Genomic DNA, 24,103 nt, shown 5'->3' with positions numbered 1-24,103 from the left:
AAAGACTTCAGTTTTTTTTCTTTTCCTTCTTTTAAAAGATTTGTTTTTAAAGATTTTATTTATTTATTTCAGGGGGGAGAGAGAGAGAGAGAGAGAGCAAGCGCAAGCACACAGGAGTCGGGGAGTGGCAGAGGGAAAAGCAGACTTCCCGCTGAGCAGGGAGCCTGATGTGGGGCTCTCTCCCAGGACCTGGAAATCATGACCTGAGCCAAAGGCAGATACTTAACCAACTGAGCCACCAGGCACCCATAGATTTATTTATTTTTATTTGAGAAAGAGAGAGCGCAAGAGCGTGCATGCTGGTGTGGGGAGGGACAGAGGGAAAGGATCCTCAAGTAGACTTCCTGCTGAGTGAGGAGCCTGATGCAGGGCTCAAGCTCACCACCCTGAGATCAGGACCTGACCTGAAACCAAGAGTCGGACGCTTAACCAACTGAGCCACCCAGGTGCCCCCTGTTGATTTTTCTATAACTTTCACCAGTATGGCTGTGGAAAATGCCCAGTCAGATTCTCATACCACCATTACAGAGGTGGAATTCTCTAGAAACCTCCTTTTATTGATAAGGAAACTGAGGCCAAGAGATTCAGTGCCATCTTCTCAGGGCCACACAGTATGTTTGTGGCACAGATAAGAGTAGAAGCCAGGGGCACTCACCAGCCTTTGACTGGTTACAGTCTATATTTTTAGTATTTTCCCAAGTACACTCTCTAATTTAGTGGAAAATCTCTCCATTTTCACCCGATGTTAACAAAGAAATATATTTTTGTTTATATAGATTTCCTTGGTTAATTCTGTGGTTGAACAGCTTCTGCATGTGTTTCTTAGCCAACTGCATGTCTTCTTTTGTAGCTTACTTACCTACAAAAAAAAAAGCCATTGCTTTTGCTCATTTTTTTCTGGTGTTGGCAATTTTTTTCTTATTGATTTTTTTAAAAAGATTTTATTTATTTATTTGACAGAGAGAGATCACAAGTAGATGGAGAGGAAGGCAGAGAGAGAGAGAGGGAAGCAGGCTCCCTGCTGAACAGAGAGCCTGATGCGGGGCTTGATCCCAGGACCTGGGATCATGACCTGAGCTGAAGGCAGCAGCTTAACCCACTGAGCCACCCAGGTGCCCTTTCTTATTGATTTTTAATTTAAAAATGGACACATAGATGAATGGAGCAGAACAGAGACCCCAGAAATAAACCCACAATTATATAGTCAATCTATGACAAAGGAGGTAAGAATACGCAATAGGGGAAAAGACAGTATTTTTAATAAACAGTGCCAGGAAAACTGGAGAGCCACATGCAAAAGAATGAAACTGGACCACTTTCTAACACCATACGCAAAACCAAACTCAAAATGGATGAAAGACCTAAATGTGAGACCCGAAACCATAAAAATCCTAGAAGAGCACACAGGCAGTACTTTCTCTGACACCAGCCATATCAACAGTTTTCTAGATGTTTCCCAAGGTCAGGGAAACAAAAGCAAAAATAAACTATTGGGACTGCATTTAAATAAAAAGCTTTTGCACAGCAAAGGAAACCATCAACAAAATAAAAAGACAACCTGATAGATAGGAGAATAAGCTTGCAAATGATCTATTTGGTAAGGTGTTAATATCCAAAATAATACAAAAATGTACACAACTCAACCCCCAAAAAACAATGATTAAAAAATGGACAGAGGACCTGAGTAAACGTTTTCCAAAGAAGACCTACAGATGGCCAACAGACACATGAAAAGATGTTCAACATCACTGATCATCAGGGAAATGCAAATCAAAATTCCAATGAGGTATCACTTTATACCAGCTAGAATGGCTAAAATCAAAATGACAAGAAATAACAATTGTTGGTGAGGATGTGGAGAAAAAAGGAACCCTCATGCATTGCTGGTAGGAATGCAAACTGGTGCAGCCACTGTGGAAATAAAACAGTATGGAGGTCCCTCAGGAAATGAAAAATAGAAATACCATATGATCCAATAATTCCACAACTGGGTATTTACCCAAAGAAAACAAAAACACTAATTCAAAAAGATATATGCACCCCTATGTTTACTGCAACATTATAGCCAAGATATGGAAACAACCTATGTGTCCATTGACAGACAAATGGACACACACACACACACACACACAAATATTACACAGCTATAAAAAAGGATGAGTTTGTGCCATTTGAGACAACATGAATGTATGGACCTGGAAGGTATTATGCTAAGTGAAATAAGTTAGACTGAGAAAGACAAGTACCATATGATTATACTCATAAGTGGAACCTTTAAAAAAAACCCAAACAAATGAATAAACAAACAAAAAAGCAGAACCAGACTTATAAATACAGAGAACTAGGGGCACCTGGGTGGCTCAGTGGGTTAAAGCCTCTGCCTTCAGCTTGGGTCGTGATCCTAGGGTCCTGGGATCGAGCCCCGAACCGGGCTCTCTGCTCGGCGGGGAGCCTGCTTCCCACCCCAGCCCTTGCCTGCGGCAAGCCTGCGGGGAGCCTGCTTCCCGCCCCCCTCTCTCTGCCTCTCTGCCTACTTGTGATCTCTGTCAAATAAATAAAAATCTTTAAAAATAAATAAATACATACATACATACATACAGAGAGCTAACTGATGGGTGCCAAAGCGGAGAGAGGCAGGGTTGGGCAAAATGGATGAAGGGGAGAAAGGGATACAGGCTTCCAGTTATGGAATGGATCAGTCATGGGAATAAAAGGTGCAGCATAAGGATTACAGTCAGTGATACTGTAATAGTGATGTAATGGGACAGATGGTAGCTACACTTGTGCTGAACACAGGATAATGTACAAAAGTTGTCAAATCACTAAGTTGTACACCTGGAACTAATATAACATTGTGTATCAACTTAAATTAAAAAATAAATAAAAATGATACAAATATTTTATCATTTAAGTCTATGGCATATTTTAAAGCTTTCTGTGGTATCTTGGGTCATTTATTAATTTATGTAACTGAGGGGCACCTGGGTGGCTCAGTAGTTAAGTGTCTGCCTTCAGCTCAGATCATGATCCCAGGGTCCTAGGATTGAGTCCCACATCAGGTTCCCTGCTCAGCGGGGACCCTGCTTCTCCCTTTCCCTCTGTCACTCCCCCTCCTTGTGCTTGTGCTCTCTCTCTCTCTTTCAAATAAATAAATAAAATCTTTTAAAAAAATTTAGGTAACTGAATCTATTTTTTTTTCCCTGCACCAGCTTCTGGATCGGTCCTCTCCATCCCATAATTAAAAAATGATTTTCCTATATTTTCTCCTAATACCTTCCTATCTTTGATTTTGTTTAGTTCTTTAATTTTTTTAAATTTTAATTTTTAAAGAATTATTCATTTTAGAGAGAGAGAAAGAGAGAGTACATGTGAATGGGGGGGAAGGGCTGGGGAGAGGGAGAAAGAGAGCAACCCAAGCAGATGTGGGGCTCTATCCTATGACCCTGAGGCCATGACCTGATCTGAAATCAAGAGTCAGAGGACTAAGCCACCCAGGTGCCCCATAGTTTTTTTTTTTTTTAAGATTTATTTATTGATTTGAGAGGAAGGAAGAGAGAGAGAGAAAGCACGAGCCAGGGGAGAGGCAGAGAGCAAATCCTCAAGCAGACTCCCCACTGAGTGCAGAGCCAGACCTAGGGCTCAATCCTAGGACCCTGAGATCACGATCTGAGCCAAAATCAAGAGTCAGCATCCTAACTAACAGAGATACCCAGGTGCCCCTCATGTTTAGTTTTTAATCCATCTGGATATTCCTTCTTTTGGTCTTATTTTCTGCACGGTATGAAGTAAAAAACAGTATGAATACTTACCACTTATATACTTCTCATTATGTGCTAGACAGCTCTCTAAATACTTTACACATATTGATTATTTAGTATTACTAGTAATATTGTAAAACAGGCACTATTTTTATTTTGTAGATGAGGAGACATAGGCACAGAGAGTGAGGTGATGTGACCAAGGTCATATAGCTAATAAAGGGCGTGGCCAGATTTTAAGCAGGCAGTCTGGCTCCTAAGTCTGTGTTCAACCACTGTGTTATAGTGCCTCTCAGTTTAAAGGTAAGGATTTGGCTTTACTTTTTAAATTGTCCTTAAGTCATTTTTTAAATAGACCATCTTTTTCTTGGTGATCTGATATACTTCCTTCATTGCATACCACGTTCTCATATATATATGTGGGTCTTTTTCTGGGCTTTATCCTCTTCTATTATTATTTTTTTGTTTAATATCATGCTTTCAAAATTAATAATACATTATAGTTCTTATATTTTTTCAGACAAATCTCCCTTTTGCTTATTTTCTTTGGGGTAAGAATTTTAGCATCATCACATTTCATTCAAAAGATCCTATTAAGAGGGGCACCTGGGTGGCTCAGTGGGTTAAAGCCTCTGCCTTCAACTCGGGTCATGATCTCAGGGTACTGGGATCGAGCCCCGCATCGGGCTCTCTGCTCAGCCGGGAGCCTGCTTCCCACCCCCGCCCTTGCCTGCCTCTCTGCTTACTTGTGATGTCTGTCAAATAAATAAATAAAATCTTTTTTTTTAATTCTTTTTTTTTAAAGATTTTATTTATTTATTTGACAGAGAGAGAGAGAGATTACAAGTAGGCAGAGAGGCAGGCAGAGAGAGAGAGGAGGAAGCAGGCTCCCCGCTGAGCAGAGAGCCCGATGTGGGCCTCGATCCCAGGACCCTGAGATCATGACCTGAGCCGAAGGCAGAGGCTTTAACCCACTGAGCCACCCAGGCGCCCCAATAAAATCTTTTTAAAAAATCCTGTTAAGAAATCCTATTGAGGGGCGCCTGGGTGGCTCAGTGGGTTAAGCCTCTGGCTTCGGCTCAGGTCATGATCTCAGGGTCCTGCGATTGAGCCCCGTATGGGGCTCTCTGCTCAGCAGGGGGCCTGCTTCCCCCACCCCGCCCCCGCCTACTTCTTTGCCTACTTGTGATCTCTCCCTCTGTCAAATTAAAAAAAAAAAGTCCTATTGAGGGACACCTGGATGGCTCAGTCAATCACGCGTCTGCCTTCGGCTCAGGTTATGATCCTGGGACTGAGTCTCTTTGCTCAGTGGGGAGCCTGCTTCTCCCTCTGCCTGCCCCTCTCCCTGCTTTTGCTCACTCTCTCTCTGACAAATAAATACATAAAATCCTTTAAAAAAAAAAGAGAAATACTATTGAGATTTTTGTTTTGATTGAATTTAGAGAAACTGAGTCCTATTAAGCCTTCTCAAGTCCTATTCCCATTCCATCGCCATTTCCAGGAACATGGTATATATTCCATTTGTTGCAGACCTGTGACATTTTTAGAGCAGAAAGGGAAGATCTGCAGAAAGACCGAGATTGAAAATAATGGAGTACTGGTAAAGTGCTTCAAGAGGTATAGGAAGTTTAAACTCACATGTATAAGACTGCAGGAATATCTCTTCTTTTGAGAAAAAGGTTAAGATGAGTAAGTACATGGCAGAATGTTATGGTTGACACATGGGCCATGGGGGAACTCATACTTAATGTCCTTAACATGAATCCGTGGACAGTTTTGAGAACTGGACAGTTCTCTGCTTTTTTTTTTAGAATTTATTTTTTTTTCATAATTAACATATAATGTATTATTTGCCTCAGGGGTACGGGTCTGTGATTCATCAGTCTTACATAACACTCAACTCTCTGTGCTTTTCTCTAGTGATTCTGCTGATTAATATCAGGAGAAGAACTGATGGCAGTGGGTCACAAGGTTAGGAAAAAAAATGAAACAGCAGGCATTACCAAAAAAAGTAAAAAGAAAAGAAAAGGAAGAAAGAAGAGGAAAAAAGGAATGTAGTTAGAATGGACTATAAGAGTATGGGAAGAGCTGAGCTTTTTGAAGTCCAAATGAGAGCAAAGAATGAATGGGTGTGGGGAAGTAAGAGAGATTATAGTAACTAGAAAAAAACTTTTGAGATGCCAATCTCGGAAATGGAGCTTATATGGGGGTACAGACAGTGGCTAAAGAAGAGCAAAGACCTGTGTGGTGAAAGAAAAAACAAAACCATCCCTCCCCCGCACTACCACCATGAAGTGGATGGATTGATAACATGGATGCCAAAGTCATTTAGGATAATAAACTTAAGTTACCAAGGAAGGAAAAATTGGGCTCAGAAAATGCTAGTTCATGACAACACTGATAATGAAGAGACAGAAGACACAGATTTTAAGTGACAAAAAGCAGCAGGAACACAGTGTGTAAAAAGCACAAAGTGATAACAGGAAGCAAGGATTCAGGTAATTTAGTTCCTTCTTCTGCCGAGAAAAAGGCAGTGGAGAAGATGAGCCCTCCACAAAAATGATTAGAGGGACATGTTGTCTTGAGGGAAGATCCTGCTTTGTTCTAAGAGGAAGAAGGGAGAAGAGGTGAAGACTGATAATAAGGAGAATATTGCCTACAATTCTGTTGGGGGAAACACTATCTTTTTGGGGAGTTTGGATGAAGTTATAGATAACCCTGAGAGTGAGGGTAAGGATTTAGAAAACGCAGAGCTATTACAGACTTTGGGTGAGGGGCGGAGGAGACTTGGGGGAAAAGGAGTGATGTAGCAAAGTCTGTGTTTTAGGGAGATATATTTAATAAGGATGAATAGGCAGAACTGGAGAAGAGAAGAAAGAGTTAGAGACCACTTAGGAAACTAACTACAGAAATCCAGAAGAGACACGCTATCTAAGCTTGGATCAAAGATATCTTTGCATTAACCTCAATTTCCACTACAACAAGATGTGAAGCTTGGAAGAAGAAAAATTTGATGAAGGAAAAACCCCAGGACCACTGTGCTGTGAAAAGTGCTCCAGGTTCAACTCTGAGCTCTGCTCTTGCATAGCTGCATGAGCTCGTGTAAGATATTTAATCTTTCAAGGGCCCAGTTTACAAAATAATAAAACTGAAATAGGTTAATCTTTTTTTTAAGATTTTATTTATTTGACAGAGAGAGATCACAAGTAGACAGAGAGGCAGGCAGAGAGAGAGAGAGAGAGAGAGAGAGAGAGGGGGAGGGAAGCAGGCTCCCTGCTGAGCAGAGAGCCCGATGCGGGGCTCGATCCCAGGACCCTGAGATCATGACCTGAGCCAAAGGCAGCGGCTTAACCCACTGAGCTACTCAGGTGCCCCTGAAATAGGTTAATCTTAAAGCTCATTCGTTTCAGTTCCAAATTCTATCAGTCAATGAATGAAGCTTTACACCTTTCATTTCCTTCAGATCCTAAGTCTTGTTTATAAACTGTTGTAAGACTGGCAGAAGTAGTAATTCTGTCAATACTAAACATGAAAGGAAAGATGATACGGACAAACGGGCAAGCAGTGTTTCTTAAATTTCACATGCATACAAGTCACTTAGGGATATTGGTGAAATGCAGATTCTGATTCAGTTGGTCTGGGATGGGGCCTGAGATTCTATACTTCTCACAAGCTCCCAAGAGATGCTAATGCTACTGGTCTGTGGACTATACTCTGAGGGCCAAACTCCTAGAAAGTATAGCTCCATAGTCTGAATCACCTTAGCTTCCTTTGTAAAAGAAATGAGGCTGCTTCTTCTGGGCTTCCTGATGGTTATGCAACATGCCTTGGTGACTCTTTGTGACTCAGAAGTCATCTGTGAGATTTGGTTTGTCATTTTTATTTGGGTATAGAGATTTCCCCCTATTACCTATGCTTTTGTATGATCATAAAAATGAACCAGGGAACTTCCGCTTCTATGAGATGGAGTAGATGTACCTATCCTTATTCCTTCTACGAAATACAACAAAAACCCTAGACATTACTCATAAAATAACCAGAAGACTCCAAAAAGACATTATTCATAAAACAAATATAAGAAGACTCCAAAACATAGAGAGATGAAGAAAGACTGGCTAGGAAAACTGGGGCTAAGGAATGATACACTGGTTGAGTTCCCTAGGGTTTCAATTGCTTCATATATCTGAGAGTTGGTGCAAGAGATGCCAACAGGCATAGACAAACAAAAGCCCCAAGAAAAGTCTGTTCTCTCTTGACAAAGTACCACGAAAAGGGCAGCAATGCAAGACAGAAAACCTTTAGGTGTTAACTATTCCATTAGAGCTGAACATCACAGAAAAAACTGTGGTCCCAGCCCCACCCACCCCAGTAAAAGCCGAGTGGGGAGCCTAAATTTCTATCCTTGTAGGGTGTAATGAGGCACCCAACCACTGCCTCCATGGTATCAGAGAATGACAGGGAGACAAGACTTTAATACCCAAAGGCTGGAAATGAGGCATTCTCTTACCTCCTGAAGTATCAGTGGAACCTAGACTTCCACCCCCAGAGAAGGTGGAACGAAGGAGGAACAAAGTCTACAAACACTTGTGAAGAGGCAGGACTTTAACCATCACACAGCAGATAATGAGACCACCCCAACCACAAAGTTAGTGGAGGCCATGTGGGGCACCATCTCCACCCAGTAATAACAAGGAATCCTCCCCCTTGAGTATCAGTGGTGGCCAAGTGGGGAACCTAAGCATCCATTTCCACCTGGAAATAATAAGACCAAACTCTCCTCCCTGGCATAGCAGTGTCAGAGAAATACACCCAAAACAGAAGGTTCAAATGAGATCGAGAGTCTCATAAACATAATATGGATATGTCCAGGTTTCAGTAAGAAATCACTCCTCAAACCAAGAACTAGAAAGAACTCAGACTGAAAGAAAGAAAAACAATCAACTGATGCCAACACCAAGATGATAGAAATGTCACAATATCTGACAAAGATTTTAAAGTAACCATCATAGCACAGTGAAGGAAACAATCAACAAAATTAAAAGGCAACCTGTGGAATGGGAGAAGATATTTGCATATGACATACCCATAAATCCAAAGCACAAATAATCCAATTAAAAAATGAGAAGACAGGAGGAGACATTTTCCCAAAGACATACAGATGGCCAACAGACACATGGAAAGATGCTCAACATCACTCATCATCAGGGAACTACAAATCAGAACTACAATGATATACCGCCTCACACCTGTCAGAATGGCTAAAATCAACAACACAAGAGACAACAGGTATTGGTGAGGATGTAGAGAAAAGGAACCCTTCTACAGTGTTGGTGGGAATGCAAAACTGGTGCAGCCACTCTGGAAAACAGTATGGAGGTTCCTCAAAAAGTTAAAAAGAGAACTACCTGGGCGCCTGGGTGGCTCAGTGGGTTAAGCTGCTGCCTTCGGCTCAGGTCATGATCTCAGGGTCCTGGGATTGAGTCCTGCATCGGGCTCTCTGCTCATCAGGGAGCCTGCTTCCCTCTCTCTCTCTGCCTACTTGTGATCTCTCTCTGTCAAATAAATAAAATCTTAAAAAAAAGAGAGAGAGAACTACCCTATGATCCAACAACTGCACTAAGTATTTACCCAAAGAGTACAAAATACTAATTTGAAGGGATATATGCACACTGATGTCTATAGCTACATTATCTACAACAGCCAAATTATGGAAAAAGCCCAAATGTTGACTGAAGAATGGATAAAGAGGTTGTATGTATGTATGTGTGTGTGTGTATATATATATATATACATGTAGATACATACAGACATATAGACATATATATATACTATACATACACAATGGAATATTACTAAGCCATCAAAAAGAATGAAATCCTGCCATTTGCAATGATGGGGATGGAACTAGAGTGCATTACGCTAAGCGAAATAAGTCAGTCAGAAAAAGACAAATACCAAATGATTTCACTCATATATGGAATTTAAGAAACAAAACAGATGATCATAGGGGGGAAAAGAGAGAGGCAAATCAGGAAAGAGCCTCTTAACTACAGAGAACAAACTGCTGGTTACCAGAGGAGAGGTGGGTAAGGGACTGGAATTTGGTAAGTTTTCACACAAAATACATAGGTGATGGGGATTAAGGAGGGCACCTGTGATGAGTACCAGGTGTTGTACTGCAGTGCTGAATGACTCAACTACACACCTGAAACTAATATCACACTGTATGTTAACTAATGGGAATTTAAATAAAAACTTTAAAAAACCCATCATAAAAATGCTTCCATAATGTATATACTTCACAGAAAAAAATAGAAAGTCTCAGCAAAAACACAGAAGATATAAAGAACATACAGAAATTTTAGAACTGAAAAATATACCAGCTGAAATAAAAACCTCCATAAGTATCAGGAAAGACGCTGGTTTTAAGGTTGGTGATGAGGAGAATAACTACCATGACTTTCAGTGCTTTAACGAACCCTCAGATGTGAGGCCTTCTGGCCAAGCTTCTGTGATTTCACACTATCAGAGCATTTGCTGTATCCCTGGGGCCTGCAGCTTCCTGTAAGTTTGCTGTGGTGGAACCAAGAAAGAAGGCATATGCAGATTTCTACAGAAATTATGATTCCATGAGAGATTTTGAGGAGATGAAGATGGGTGGTATCTTTCAGAGTGCAAAGTGGTTTTGGAATGTAAAGAATTACTTTGGGTTGAGTTCCACTGAAGTCTGTCACTGAACTGTGTTCCCGAACTGTGAAACATGAATATTGGGTTATGGATTAGTTTCTCTTGATAAACAACTAACAAATCAAAAAAAGGAAAAAAAACCCTTTCATGAATTGATTCAACAGCAGAATGGAGGTGGCAGAGGAAAGATCAGAGAACTTAAAGAACAGAAATTACTCAATCTGAACAACAGAGGGAAATAGACAAAAAAATAAGAGAATAAAGCCACCAGGGACTCGTGGGACAATGACAAAGATTTTAACCTTCCTGTCATCTGAGTCCTGGAAAGAGAGGACAAAGAGGTTGGAACTAAAAAAAGTACTCGAAGAAATTATGTGTGAAAACTTACCAAATTTAGCAAAAGACATAAACCTATAGATTCACAAAGCTGAGTAAATCCCAAACTAACTAAAGAAATCCACCCAAGAGACATCATAGTCCAACTTCTGAAAACTAAAGACAAAAACAAATATTGAAGGCAGCCAAAGAAAAATAACACTACTTACAGGAAGAAAACAAGTTAAACATTAGCAGATTTCTCACCAGAAGCCCTGCAGGCCAGAGAGGTGACACAGTATTTTTGAAATACTGAAAGAAAAGGATCATCAACTTGGAATCCTATAACCAACAAAAACATCTTTTGGGAATGACAGAGAGATAGAGACATTATCAGATAAAGAGAAACTATGAGAATTAATCGTCAACAGATCTCTAAAAAAAGGGCTAAAGGTAGGGTGCCTGGCTGGATCAGTCAGTAGAGCATGTGACTCTCAATCTCACAGTCATGAGTTCAAGCCCCATGTTGGGCATGGATCCTACGTAAAAGAATGGCTAAAGGAAGCTCTCCAAACAGAAAAAAAAAATGGTAAGAAAGGAACCTTGAGGGGCACCTGGGTGGCTCAGCGGGTTGAGCCTCTGCGTTCGGCTCAGGTCATGATCTCAGGGTCCTGGGATCGAGCCCCACATTGGGTTCTCTGCTCGGCGGGGAGCCTGCTTTCCCCTCTCTCTCTGCCTGCTGCTCTGCCTACTTGTGATCTCGCTCTCTGTGTCAAATAAATAAATAAAATCTTAAAAAAAAAAAAGAAAGGAACCTTGCAACATCAAAAAGGAAAAAAGAAAATAGTAAACCTGCATTTTTATATAGGTAAATACAATGAGCTTTCCTTCTCCTTTTGAGTTTTCTAAATTACGGTTTAAGGTTGAAGTGAAAATTATTAACACTGATGTGGTTCTAAATGTATGTACAGGAAAATTTAGGACAATTATAAGTTGGGGAGGGTAAGGAGAGGGAAGGTTTCTATTTATTTTAAGATTTTATTTATTTACTTAGAGCGCGGGTGTGTGAGAGAGATCACACATGAGCAGAGGGTAGGGGCAGAGGGAAAGGGAAAAGCCGACTCCCCACTGAGTAGGGAGCCTGACACAAGGCTGGATCCCAGGACCCTGAGATCATGACCTGAGCTGAAGACAGATGCTTAACCAACTGAGCCACCCAGGTGCCCCAAAAGGTGAAGTTCCTATACTTTACTTGAACTGATAACATGATGACAGCAGTAGACAGTAATAAGTTTTAGACACACACACACACACACACACACACCCTGTAGTATCTAAAGCAACCAATAAAAAGCTATACAAAGAAATACAGTTAATAACACTAGAGATGAAGCAAAATGGAATTCTAAAAAATGTTCAAGTAATCCACAGGAAGGCAGGAAAGAGAAAAAAATGAAAAACAGGCAAAACAAACCAAAAAATGAAGTGGCAGGCTTACTCTCTAAGGGATTGTGATCTAAATATACTGACGAAAAGACACATTAGTGAAGCTGACTAAAAAATGTGCTGCCCATATGCCGTCTATAAGAAATTCACTTCAAATATACAATTATAGGCAGGATGAAAGTAAAAAGATACAAACAGGTATATCGTGTAAACATTAATCAAAAGATAGGAGTGGCAAATATTAGTGATTATAGACTTGAGAGCAAAGAAAATCACCAGCCAAACAGAAAGACAATATATACTGATAAAAAGAGGCCACTCTATAAAGAAAATATAGCAATCATAAATGTGTATGCATCCAACAACACGGTCACAAAATATGTGAAGGAAAAACCAAGAGGAGTGAAAGGAGAGCCAAATAATTCTAGTTATAGTTGGAGACTTCAACATGCCTGCTCAAACACTAACAGAAAAACTAGCCTGAAAATCAGCAAAGATATATAAGAACTTGGCAACACCGTCACCCAGTAGGATCTAATCAATATCTATGGAACAAACATTCTTGTTCTTGTTATCCTCCTAACAAGAACAGGATACAATTTTTTTCAAAGTGCCTGTGGAATAGATACTAAGATCATATCCTAGTCCATAAAATAAATCTCAAAAAATTCAAACAACTGAAATCATACAAGCTGTGTTCTCTGACCACAATGGATTAGTACTCTAATTCAGTAACAGAAAAATATTAGGAAAATCTATAAACACTTAGAAACTAAACAATATACTTCTAAGTAATTCATGAGTCGAAGAGGAAGTCTTGAGAGAAATAAAATAATACAATGAAATAACTGAAAGTGAAAATACAACATAGCAAAATTTGTAGGCACAGGTAAAGCAGCACTGACAAGGAAATTTACAGCCCTAAAATGCATACTTTAGAAAAAGAGAAAAAGTCTCAAATTAATAATCTAAGTTCCCATCTCAGGAGCCTAGAAAAAGGCAAACTAAATGCAAAGTAAGCAGGACAAAGTAAATAATAGAGTAGAGCAGAAATCAACAAGACTGAGAATACAAAGACAATAGAGAAAATCAGTGGAGGAGATGGTTCTTTGAGAAGATGGATAAAATTTACTAACTTCCAGCAAGGATGACAGAAAAAAAAAGGAAGACAAATTATTGATATCAGTAAATGAAATAAGTGGATATCACTACAAACCCTGCACACATCAAAAGAATAAAGGAATAATAAAAAGAACTCTATACACAAAATTTGATAACTTAGATGAAATGGTTCACTTCAGCGAAAAACACAACTGATCACAACTCACCCAAGAGAAAACATAATTTGAACAGCTCTGTAACTATTAAGGAAAGTGAAATTATAATTTAATAACACTTGAAAAAAATATCCAGGCCCAGATAGTTTCACTGGAGAATTCTATCAAACATTCAGAAAAGTATTAACATAAAATCTATACAATCTTTTCCAAAAATATGGAAGAGAAGGGAACATATCCGAATTCATTTTATAAAGTTAGTATTACCCTGATACCAAAAACAAAGACCATATACAAAAAGAAGGGGTGCCTGGGTGGCTCAGTTGTTAAGTGGCTGCCTTCAACTCAGGTCATGATCCCAGAGTTCTGGGATCGAGCCCCGGCTCAGGCTCCCTGCTCAGAGGGAAGCCTGCTTCTTCCTCTCCCACTCCCCCTGCTTGTGTTCCCTCTCTCACTGTGTCTCTGTCACATAAATACATAAAATCTTGAAAAAAAAAAAGAGGGGCACCTGGGTGGCTCAGTGGGTTAAAGCCTCTGCCTTCAGCTCAGGTCATAATCTCAGGGTCCTGGGATTGAGCCCTGCATCAGGCTCTGTTCAGTGGGGAGCCTGCTTCCTCCTCTCTCTCTGCCTACTTGTGATCTCTGTCAAATAAATAAATAAAATATTAAAAAAAAGAAAAGAAAAAGAAAACTACAGGCCACTATCTCTCATGAATACAGATGAAAAATCTTTAACAAAAACACTAGCATATAGAATTAATCAATATATAAAAAGAATTATACACCATGACCATGGGGGGTTTATTCCAAGGATACAAGGTTGGTTCAACATTTAAAACTGGTCAGTGTAATTCACTATATTATACATAAGAAAAGTCACATGATTATACCAACTGATGCAGGAAAAGCATGTGACAAAATTCAACACTCATTCATGACAGAATCAGGAAAAACATGGAGTTAGGGAGCTTCTTCAGCTTGATAAAGAGCTGCTATAAAAACCTATAGCTAACATTATACTTAATGGCAAAAGACTGAATGACTGAGTGCTTTCCCTCTGATAGTGAACAAGGTAAGAACACCCACTCTCACCACTCTTAACATAGTGCCGAAAGTTCTAGTCAGGAAAGAGAAGGTATATAATGTGCAAAAGAAGAAATAAAACTGTCCCTATTTGAGAAGAGGGATTAAGAGTAGATTTATCTTGATGAGCCCGGAGTAATGCATAGAATTAATGAATTTTTGTAATGTACACCTGAAATGAATATAACACTGTATATTAATTATAATTCAACTAAAAAAAGAAGAAAAAGACTCTAAAACAAAACAAACAACAAATCAACTATAAAAAACCTGTCCCTATTTGCAGATGACATGACTGCTCACATAGAAAATCCTAAGGAATCCTTCCCCCCCAAATTCCAGAAATGAATACGTTCAGCAAGGTTGCAGGATTAAAGACAAACACATAAAAATCTACCGTTTTTCTTTACATAGATGACCCTAGAACAACATGGGTTTGAACTGTGCAGGTATATTTTACACAGATTTTTTTTGATACATTAAGTACAGTTAACTATAAATGCATTTTCTCTTCGTTATGATTTTCTTATAACATTTTTGTTTCTCTAGCTCTCTTTACTTTAAGAATACAGTATATAATTCATATAACATAAAAAATATGTATTAATTGACTATGTTATTGGTAAGTCTTCCCATCAACAGTAGGCTATTAATAGTTAAATTTTTGAGGAGTCAAACATTATACATAGATTTTTGACTGTGTGATGGCTGGTACCGCTAAGTTCCATGTTGTTTAAGAGTCGACTATATTAAAAAAAAAAAAAAAAAGAGTCGACTATATTAGAAATTAACACATGGACATCATTTACAATCACTCAAAAAACCTGAAATACTTAGGCATAAATCTAACAAAACATGTATAGGACTTGTATGTTGAAAAGTACATACTGCTAATGAAAGAGATAAAAAAATCTAAATAAAAAGACATACTCTGTTCATCGATTAGGAGATTCAATATAAGAAAGATGCCAATTCTTTTTCATTTGGATATAACTTAAGATGTCAATTCTTGATATATACTGCACTGGATTGGATAGTGTCCCTCAAAATTCATGTTCTTTCTAGAACCTCAGAATGTGACCATATTTGGAAACAGGGTCATTGCAGATGTAATTAAGATGAGATCACACTGGGGTAGGATGGACCCTTAACCCAGTAATGGCTGGTGTCCAGATAACAAGAGAGAAGAAAAACAAGAGACATGTAAGAAGAATTCCACGTGATGACAGAGAAAGAAATTGCAGTGATGAATCTATAAGCCAAAGAACGCCAAACGTCAGCAACCACTAGAAGCTGAGAAGAGACAAGGAAGGATCCTCCCCCTAGAGACTTGAAAGAGAGCCTTGCCGACACCTGGATTTCGGACTTCTAGCTTCCAGAACTGTGAGAGAATAAGTTTCTGTTATAAGCAGTTTGTGGTCATTTGTTTTGGCAGTCCTAGGAAACAAATGCTGTTCAACACAATTGCTATCAAAATCCCAGAAAAAATATTTGTAGACATAGACAAGATTATTCTAAAATACATATGTAAAAGCAAAGGAACTAGAACATCTAAAACAATTTTGCAGAAGAATAAAGTGGGTAGAATCACTCTACCTGATTTTAAGACTTATTGGGGCACCTGGGTGGCTCAGTGGGTTAAAGCCTCTGCCTTCGGCTCAGGTCATGATCCCAAGGTCCTGGGATCGAGCCCCACATCGGGCTCTCTGCTCAGCGGGAAGCCTGCTTCCTCCTCTCTCTCTCTCTGCCTGCCTCTCTGCCTACTTGTAATCTCTGTCAAATAAATAAATAAAATCTTAAAAAAAAGACTTACTACATAGTTATAGTAATCAGGACTGTGTGATATTGGCAGAGGGATAGACACATAGAGAACAGAACAGAGAACCCAGCAACAGACTCACACGAATATGCCCAACTGATTTCTGTTAAAAGTACAAAAGCAATTTAATGGAGGAAAGACAGCCTTGTCAAGAAAATGGTTCTAGAACAAGAGACATGCATAGACAAAATGAACTGTAACCTAAATCTCATACCTCATACAAAAATTAACTTAAAATGTGTTTCATAAACTTAAATATAAAACAGAAAACCATAAAAACTTAAAAAAAAAAGCCCCAAGGGAACAGGAAAAAATCTTGGGGATGTAGTGAGGCAAGGAGTTCTACAATGGACTTGACACCAAAAGTAGGATCAGTAAGACGAAGTTGATGAAATGGGCAAATTAAAAACTTGTTCTGTGAACGACCTTGTAAGTTGATGAGTAAGACAAGCTGCGACTGGGAGAAAATATTTTCAAACCATGTATCAGATTAGTATCTATACTATAAAGAACTCTCAAAACTGAACAGTAAACAAGCAAAACAATCCAATTACAAAGTGGACAAAAGGCACAAGGAAACATTTCACCAGAGAGGATATACAGACAGCAAATAAGCACGTGACAAGATGGTCCATCTAACATCATCAGCTGTTAGGGAAATGCAAGTTAAAACCACACTAAATTATGACACACTTATCAGAATTGCTAAAATAAAACAATAGTGATAACATCAAATACTGACAAGGATGTGGAGATTCTGGATTATTCACACACTTTGAGCAAGAGTGTAAAATGTTACAGATGCTCTGGAAAACAGTTTGGCAGTTTCTTTAAAATCTAAACATGCAATTACTGTATGAACCAGCAACTGCCTTCTTAGGTACTATCCCAGAGAAACAAAGACTCCTGTTCACACAAAAACCTGTACACAAATGTTTACAGCAGCTTTGTCATAGCCCCCACTAGAAACAACACAGATGTCCTTCAACAGGTGAATGGTTAAGTGAACTGTGGTACCAGTTCATCTATACCATGGAATACTACTGAGCAATAAAAACAATGACATATTGATACATGCAGCAACTGGTAACTTGATGAATCTCCAGAGAATTCTTATGACAGAAAAAAAGCAAGTCTCAAAAGGTTATATACTATATGATTCCAAATCTCAAAAATTAGATACTGTATGATTCAATCTACAGAATATTATGGAAATGACAGAATTACAGAAATTGATGATAGGTTAGTTGTTGCCATGGATTAAGGAGGGGCTGGGGTGGGAAAGAAGTGGGTGGGAACTATAGAAGGGCAACATGAGGTATCCTTGTGATAGAAAAGTTCTGTGTCTTGACTGTAATAATGTCAACATCCTGATTGTGATATTGTTTTATATAAGATGTTACCATTGGGGAAAACTGGGTGAAACATACATAAGATTTCTTGTATTACTTCTTACAACTGCATGTGAATCTACAATTATTTCAAAATAGAATTTTAATTAAGGAGGGCACGTATTGCATGGAACCCTGGGTATTATACATAATGAACCCTGGAACACTACATCAAAAACTAATGATGTACTGTATGGTGACTAACACAACATAATTTAAAAAAAGAAAAGATAAACCAGAGCAATCCATTTCCTCTTTAAAATAATCTAGAATATGAACCTAAAGATAGGCTTGCCTGTTTAAGCATATTAAATCATCCTTCCTGCTTTTTCATTGGCAATAGCTTCTGAATGCCAAGTTGAGCCTCTCCTTTGAACTGAAGCCTAGCAAGAGCAGGTAAAGAAGATATGTGTTCTGGGGGCGCCTGGGTGGCTCAGTGGGTTAAGCCGCTGCCTTCGGCTCAGGTCATGATCCCAGGTCCTGGGTTCGAGCCCCACATCGGGCTTTCTGCTCAGCAGGGAGCCTGCTTCCTCCTCTCTCTCTGCCTGCCTCTCTGCTTACTTGTGATTTCTCTCTGTCAAATAAATAAATAAAATCTTAAAAAAAAAAAAAAGAAGATATGTGTTCTGGAGGAAAGAGCTCTGGAAGTACAGTCAGATGACCCGAGTTCTAGTCCTGACTCTCATTCATTAGCCATATGAACTTAGGCAAAGTGGTAACTCGACTTTTTTGGAAGGCAGCTATGCTCACCACTAGTGCCACCAACAGGGTAATCTGACTTTTCTGAAACTTAAAAATTTCCTCATTTGAAAGGACTTGTCAAGAATAAATAGTACAGCACTCTATTTCACAGAAATGCTGGGGAGGGGGCAGGGATCATATGAAATAACGGATATAAGAATCCTTCAGGAGCGCCTGGGTGGCTCAGTGGGTTAAGCCTCTGCCTTCGGCTCAGGTCCTGATTTTAGGGTCCTGGGATCGTGCCCCGCATCAGCCCCGCATCAGGCTCTCTGCTCAGCAGGGAGCCTGTTTCCCCTCTCTCCCTGCCTGTCTCTCTGCCTACTTGTGATCCCTCTCTCTCTGTCAAATAAATAAAATAAAATCTTAAAAAAAAAGAATCCTTTGAAAAATGTAAAGCACGATACTGTGAGACATGAGATTTTATATCTGTGCAACAGCCATTTTACCACAGTATGGAGTCACTTGGTAATGCTCAATAATCACTAACTGCTCAATAAATAATGAGTGACTGGTCATTACAAAAGTCAAACAAGGGCTGAATTTTCTCCCAAGCATTTAAAACAAAGGAGATACATAACATATTCAATCAAAGAGGAAAAAGCAACATATATAAGGAGCCAACAGGATTATTAAGTTAATCTCTACATTAAAAAAATGAACTATCCCACCATGTTTCAGGGGATGAGCAATAATGGATGTGAGACTTGTCAAAAAAGTAGAAAAACACTGAGCTCTGTAACAGAAAACCCAAGATCCAGGGAGATGGAACAGTAATAGATAGAAGTATAAAAAAATTGCTCTGAGTGGTTTAGGCCTTATATAGAGACTATGGAAATGGATCAATTTGGATTTACAGTACAATTTAATTTTAGTTTGTATTAGTTACCATGGCAAACACATCTGAAGGTCCAGATGAGGCTCATGGCTTAGAAATAGAACTTTCTCTTCTCCCCAGAAGAAAGTAAAAAAGTATATATATATATCCAAAATGTTCAATGCTAATTTTTTTTAAACTTAAATTCACACAGGCCATAATTACATAGCTCCAGGAGAATTCTAGGTTTTTGAAGTCGATGCCGGTTTGTACCAGGTTGTCACCCTGCTACACTGTTTCACCATCTGCTGTGGTTTGCACATATTTTTACATGAAGAGGCAACTGAACCCAAAGCAGAGTCAGGATCCTCAGTTATTAACATGGACTCAAATAATGACTTCCTGTGAGACTTTAAGCAAGCCACTTAACCTTAATATTTTATAGCTCCCTTATAATAACAATACCACCTTACATGTGTATGAGCTGTTAAAGTTTACAACACAAATTACTATTTTAATTGATCCGTAAAACTTCAGTGTGAGAGTCAGAGCAGGTGTTATTTCCATTTTATAAACGAGAAAACCAAAGTCAAATGGCACAGGAGGACCCTACCTTACACCATAAGCAAATAAACTAAAAACAGGATCATAAACCTATATGTAAGAGATAAAAGCATAAAAACTTCTACAAGAAAACACTGGGGAAAATCTTTCAAAATTTGAGATAGGCGAAGATTTCTTATCACGACCAAAACATGAACCATAAAGAAAATTGATAAATTAGACTTCATCAATACTTAGAACTTCTGCTTTTTAAGTTATGTCATTAAGAAAATGAAATGACAAGCCAGAGACAGGGGGAAAATATTTATAAACAGCATATCTGATAAATGATTTGTACCTAGAATATATAAATAAATCCTACAACTCAACAAGAACCCAATTTTTAAAATGGGAAAATAATTGAATGGACATTTTCCCAAAGAAGGCATAGAAAAGGTCAACAAACACATAAAAAATTATAAACACCATTGGCCATCAAGAAAATACAAATCAAAACCACAATGAGCTACCACTACACCCTCACTAAAATGACTATAATGAAAAAGATAGACATTATTGTGTCGATGAGGAAGTGTGGAAATTAGAACCCTCATACACTGCTGGTAGGGATGTAAAATAGTGCAACCACTTTGGAAAACAGATTGTAGCTCCTCAGAAAGTTAAACATAAAGTTACCAAATGACCCAGAAATTCATATATTCAAGAGTGCTGAAAATATATGTCCACAAAGACTGGTATACAAATATCATAGCAGTATTATTTGTAATAGCTAAAAAGTAAAACCAACTCAAATGACTACCAACTAGTGAGTAGATAAAGAAAATGTGATATATCCATTCAGTAGAATATAATAACATAGGAAGGATTAAAATACTGATACTTGTTACATGGATGAGCCTCAAAAATATTATGCTAAATTGAAAGAACCTAGACACAAGAGATCACACGCTGCGTGGTTTCATTCATATGAAGTGTCCAGAAAGAGAAAATTGGCAGAGTAGCAGATCTGTGGTTGCCTGGGCCTTAAGGTGGGAATAGGGACTAACCACAAACAGGTGAGAAGAAACTTTGGGGTAATGGAAATATTCTAAAACTGGACGGTGGTGACAGCTGCATTAACTCTACAAACATACTAAAATCACCAAATGGTACATATACAAAGTGTATATAAATTACACCTCAATAAAGCTAATTTAAAAATCACTGAATAAACCTGTGCTGAAAATAAAAAAAAAAACCAGCAGAGAAGGAACAAAAATACAGGTCCTCCATGTTCCTTCTACTCTATTACCTGCCTTGAAGAAATGGAAAGAATAACAATAAGGTTTTTCAAAGGGTTACTATCATCACAGTGGAAGTAACAATTCTACCAGGTTTTGAAAACACAAAATAATTAAAAATTCCAGGTGGTACTGCTATTTTCATTTAATCCATAGTATAGCTGTATCAGAAATTTTCTACTTTTAACTCTTTACAGTACATAAACACAGGGAAATTTTATAGTGTGTAAGTATATTATAATATGAATTTATTTACCCTAAAACTCACATCAGAAAGCACTATTCTATGTCATTTCTAACACAGAAGACAGTTCTAATTTTAAAGAATAGCTTAGTATCACTGGTTGACTTACGGTATGGATAATGACGCCCAGAGCATCTTCAAAATGACCCCAAACTTCTTCCAGGGGACACAGTTCCGAATCTGGCACCCCATCTGGCACTAAGAGGTTAATCAAGTTGTGCATACATTTGCTGAAATCAAAAAGAGAAAACTCATCCCATAAGGAAATAAATCACTGGCATCATGGCTAAGATAAGTAAAATCTGGATCTCATCCCAGACTACGAGCTTCAAAACACTTCTGTTCTTCCCTCATTTTTATCTGGCCTCCAACCTCAGAAGACAGATTTTTGAAGCTATAAAAGGGGCTGACCAATCCTCCTTTTTATTATGCCTATGGTTGTCTTTCACCTTTTTTTAGTTTCCTGCACTAAGGAGTTGTAGCTGTTTATTATATTTTATGAGCTGGTTCGATCTATAGACATTTTAAAGCATCTCATTACATCCCGAAACGGGCAAGGGAATTGGGATTTAAACTGGGAATAATTCCAGGAGAACTGTCTCTCATGTCTCAGAAAAGAAAGACTGCAATAAAGTTTTTCACAGAAAAATCACACATCATTTCCCCCACGTCTAGGCAGAGAAAACATAAAATCTCTAATAAATAATATTTGTATTATGATGCAGAGCACTGGTTAGTCCTTAAAGAAAAGTGCTTAGAAAAAACACCTGAGACAAATATCACAAAATGTTAATATTTGTTAAATTTGGGTGGTGGGTACATTGGTGGTTGTTATATTTATCTCTGAAAGGTACTTAGTAATTTTATCATATATATAGTCTCACACAAAGAAGCAACTTTGCCCCTTTTTTTACCCTCTTTTGAGAAATCCAGACTCCCTGACATAGCTAATTAATTCTTGGTCTATATTATAACTCTAAATATGGAACTGTTTTGAGGGCTTTTTAGTTCAGGAGTTACAGGAGTGCCCCTGATCATCTTTTAAGTTGGAACAGTTGAGTATGACTGATGACTTATGGGTTATCAAACCCATAAGTTTGATATCTTTTGGTTATCAAAAAGCCTAGATCTAGTGTTAAGTTACATTTACTAACCTGTATTTCAACACATCAATGGATTCTTTCTTTTTGTAAAGAAGTAAGGCCCTTTTCAAGGCCTTCAGAGCAATGGAAGGATAGTGTGCAGGCATTTCCACTGCTAATGCTATAGGAAGGAAAGAAAAAAGGCTGTTGAGTACCTTATCTATCAGTTTTCATCCCAGGCTACAACTTGCTCTCTCTAATGAAACTGGCCTGGAACAGATTAACACAAACCAACCAACCAACAGACAAAAACCCCTTAAAAACGCATTTTATGAAATCAGGAGTCCATGCTGGCTTTCAGAGACAGCTTATAGATTCTGGGTAGAATAACGTGGTAGGGTCACCAGGGTAATCTTCTCTTTAGCAAACATCAACAGAGAACATACTGTTTCTGTGATCCTGCTCACAGTCATACAGGTAAAGCGATAATCTTATGAGCCAGAGTCAAGGAGGGGCACACAAAGGGGGAAACAAAAAGCAGATCAGTAAAAGGGCAATAATCAAACGGACTCTGAAAAACAACCTGAGGGTTTTGAAGGGGCGGGGGGTGGGAGGTTGGGGGAACCAGGTGGTGGGTATTAGAGAGGGCACAGATTGCATGGAGCACTGGGTGTGGTGCAAAAACAATGAATACTGTTACACTGAAAAGAAATAAAAAATTAAAAAAAATTATACTATAATATACTGTTTTAGTCTAATACTAAAAACAGGAAACAGTTGACATGAGAGTGAGTGTCAGAGATAACAAACCCTAAAACTTCCAAATGCATTTACCAGGTTTCTAATTGGAGATCCATTATATAAGAAGTGGTCACCATTACATGTCCATAAAGTATAGACCAGCTGCTCCTTGTCTCTAGGAATTTTGTCTTACGAGATAAGGAAAGGCAAATGTGACCTTTGTGCCTAATACCTTTATTAACCACACAGGCTCCCGAGGAGGGAAGGGGGAGAAAAAAGGAAAAATAATTAGGCCATTCCCTGCAGCCTATCCCCATATAGGTTCTGGGACCCCAAATACTACTTAACTTACAGCCCAACCAGAAATTTGAGAGTGGTCATTATATTAAAGAATATTACCAGTATTTCTTTGTATACTTTATTTTTAAAAAGACTTTATTTTTTTTAAGATTTTTTATTTATTTATTTGACAGACAGAGATCACAAGTAGGCAGAGAGAGAGAGAGGAGGAAGCAGGCTTCCCACTGAGCAGAGAGCCTGATGCGGGGCTCGATCCCAGGACCCTGGGATCATGACCTGAGCTGAAGGCAGAGGCTTTAACCCACTGAGCCACCCAGGCGCCCCTAAAAGACTTTATTTTAAAGAATCTCTACACGGAGTTTCGTGATCTACTGACTGAACCAGCCAAGGACCCCCCTCTTTGTACACTTTAATAAATTGCTAAGATTGTATCACCTTTGATTAGTTAAACAGTTGATGGTCATTTCTATCTAGCTGAGTAAAACCAGCTTTCCAAGGTTCAAGCTCCCCCTATTGCGTAGTTATGTAATTCAATTCCACACCTAGAGTAAGTACACCTAT

The 24,103-nt window shown here is 38.6% G+C and overlaps 1 protein-coding gene across 3 annotated transcripts in view; it reads right to left on the bottom strand.

The window, feature by feature from the left end:
- LOC125092250 (cationic amino acid transporter 3) overlaps nucleotides 1-24,103 on the bottom strand; it is a 311,497-nt gene that overhangs the window by 5,979 nt on the left and 281,415 nt on the right. For all 3 annotated transcript variants that reach the window (XM_047716623.1, XM_047716624.1, XM_047716625.1), the window contains exons 27-28: nucleotides 22,574-22,682; nucleotides 21,529-21,649 (exon numbers count right to left, since the gene is read on the bottom strand). In XM_047716623.1, coding sequence (XP_047572579.1) covers nucleotides 21,529-21,649; nucleotides 22,574-22,682 — 230 coding nt within the window. The remainder of the gene's footprint in view (nucleotides 1-21,528; nucleotides 21,650-22,573; nucleotides 22,683-24,103) is intronic.

Source organism: Lutra lutra, chromosome X, assembly GCF_902655055.1.
Source record: "Lutra lutra chromosome X, mLutLut1.2, whole genome shotgun sequence".
NCBI lineage: Eukaryota > Metazoa > Chordata > Mammalia > Carnivora > Mustelidae > Lutra > Lutra lutra.
This window is presented reverse-complemented; position numbering and strand designations above follow the sequence as displayed.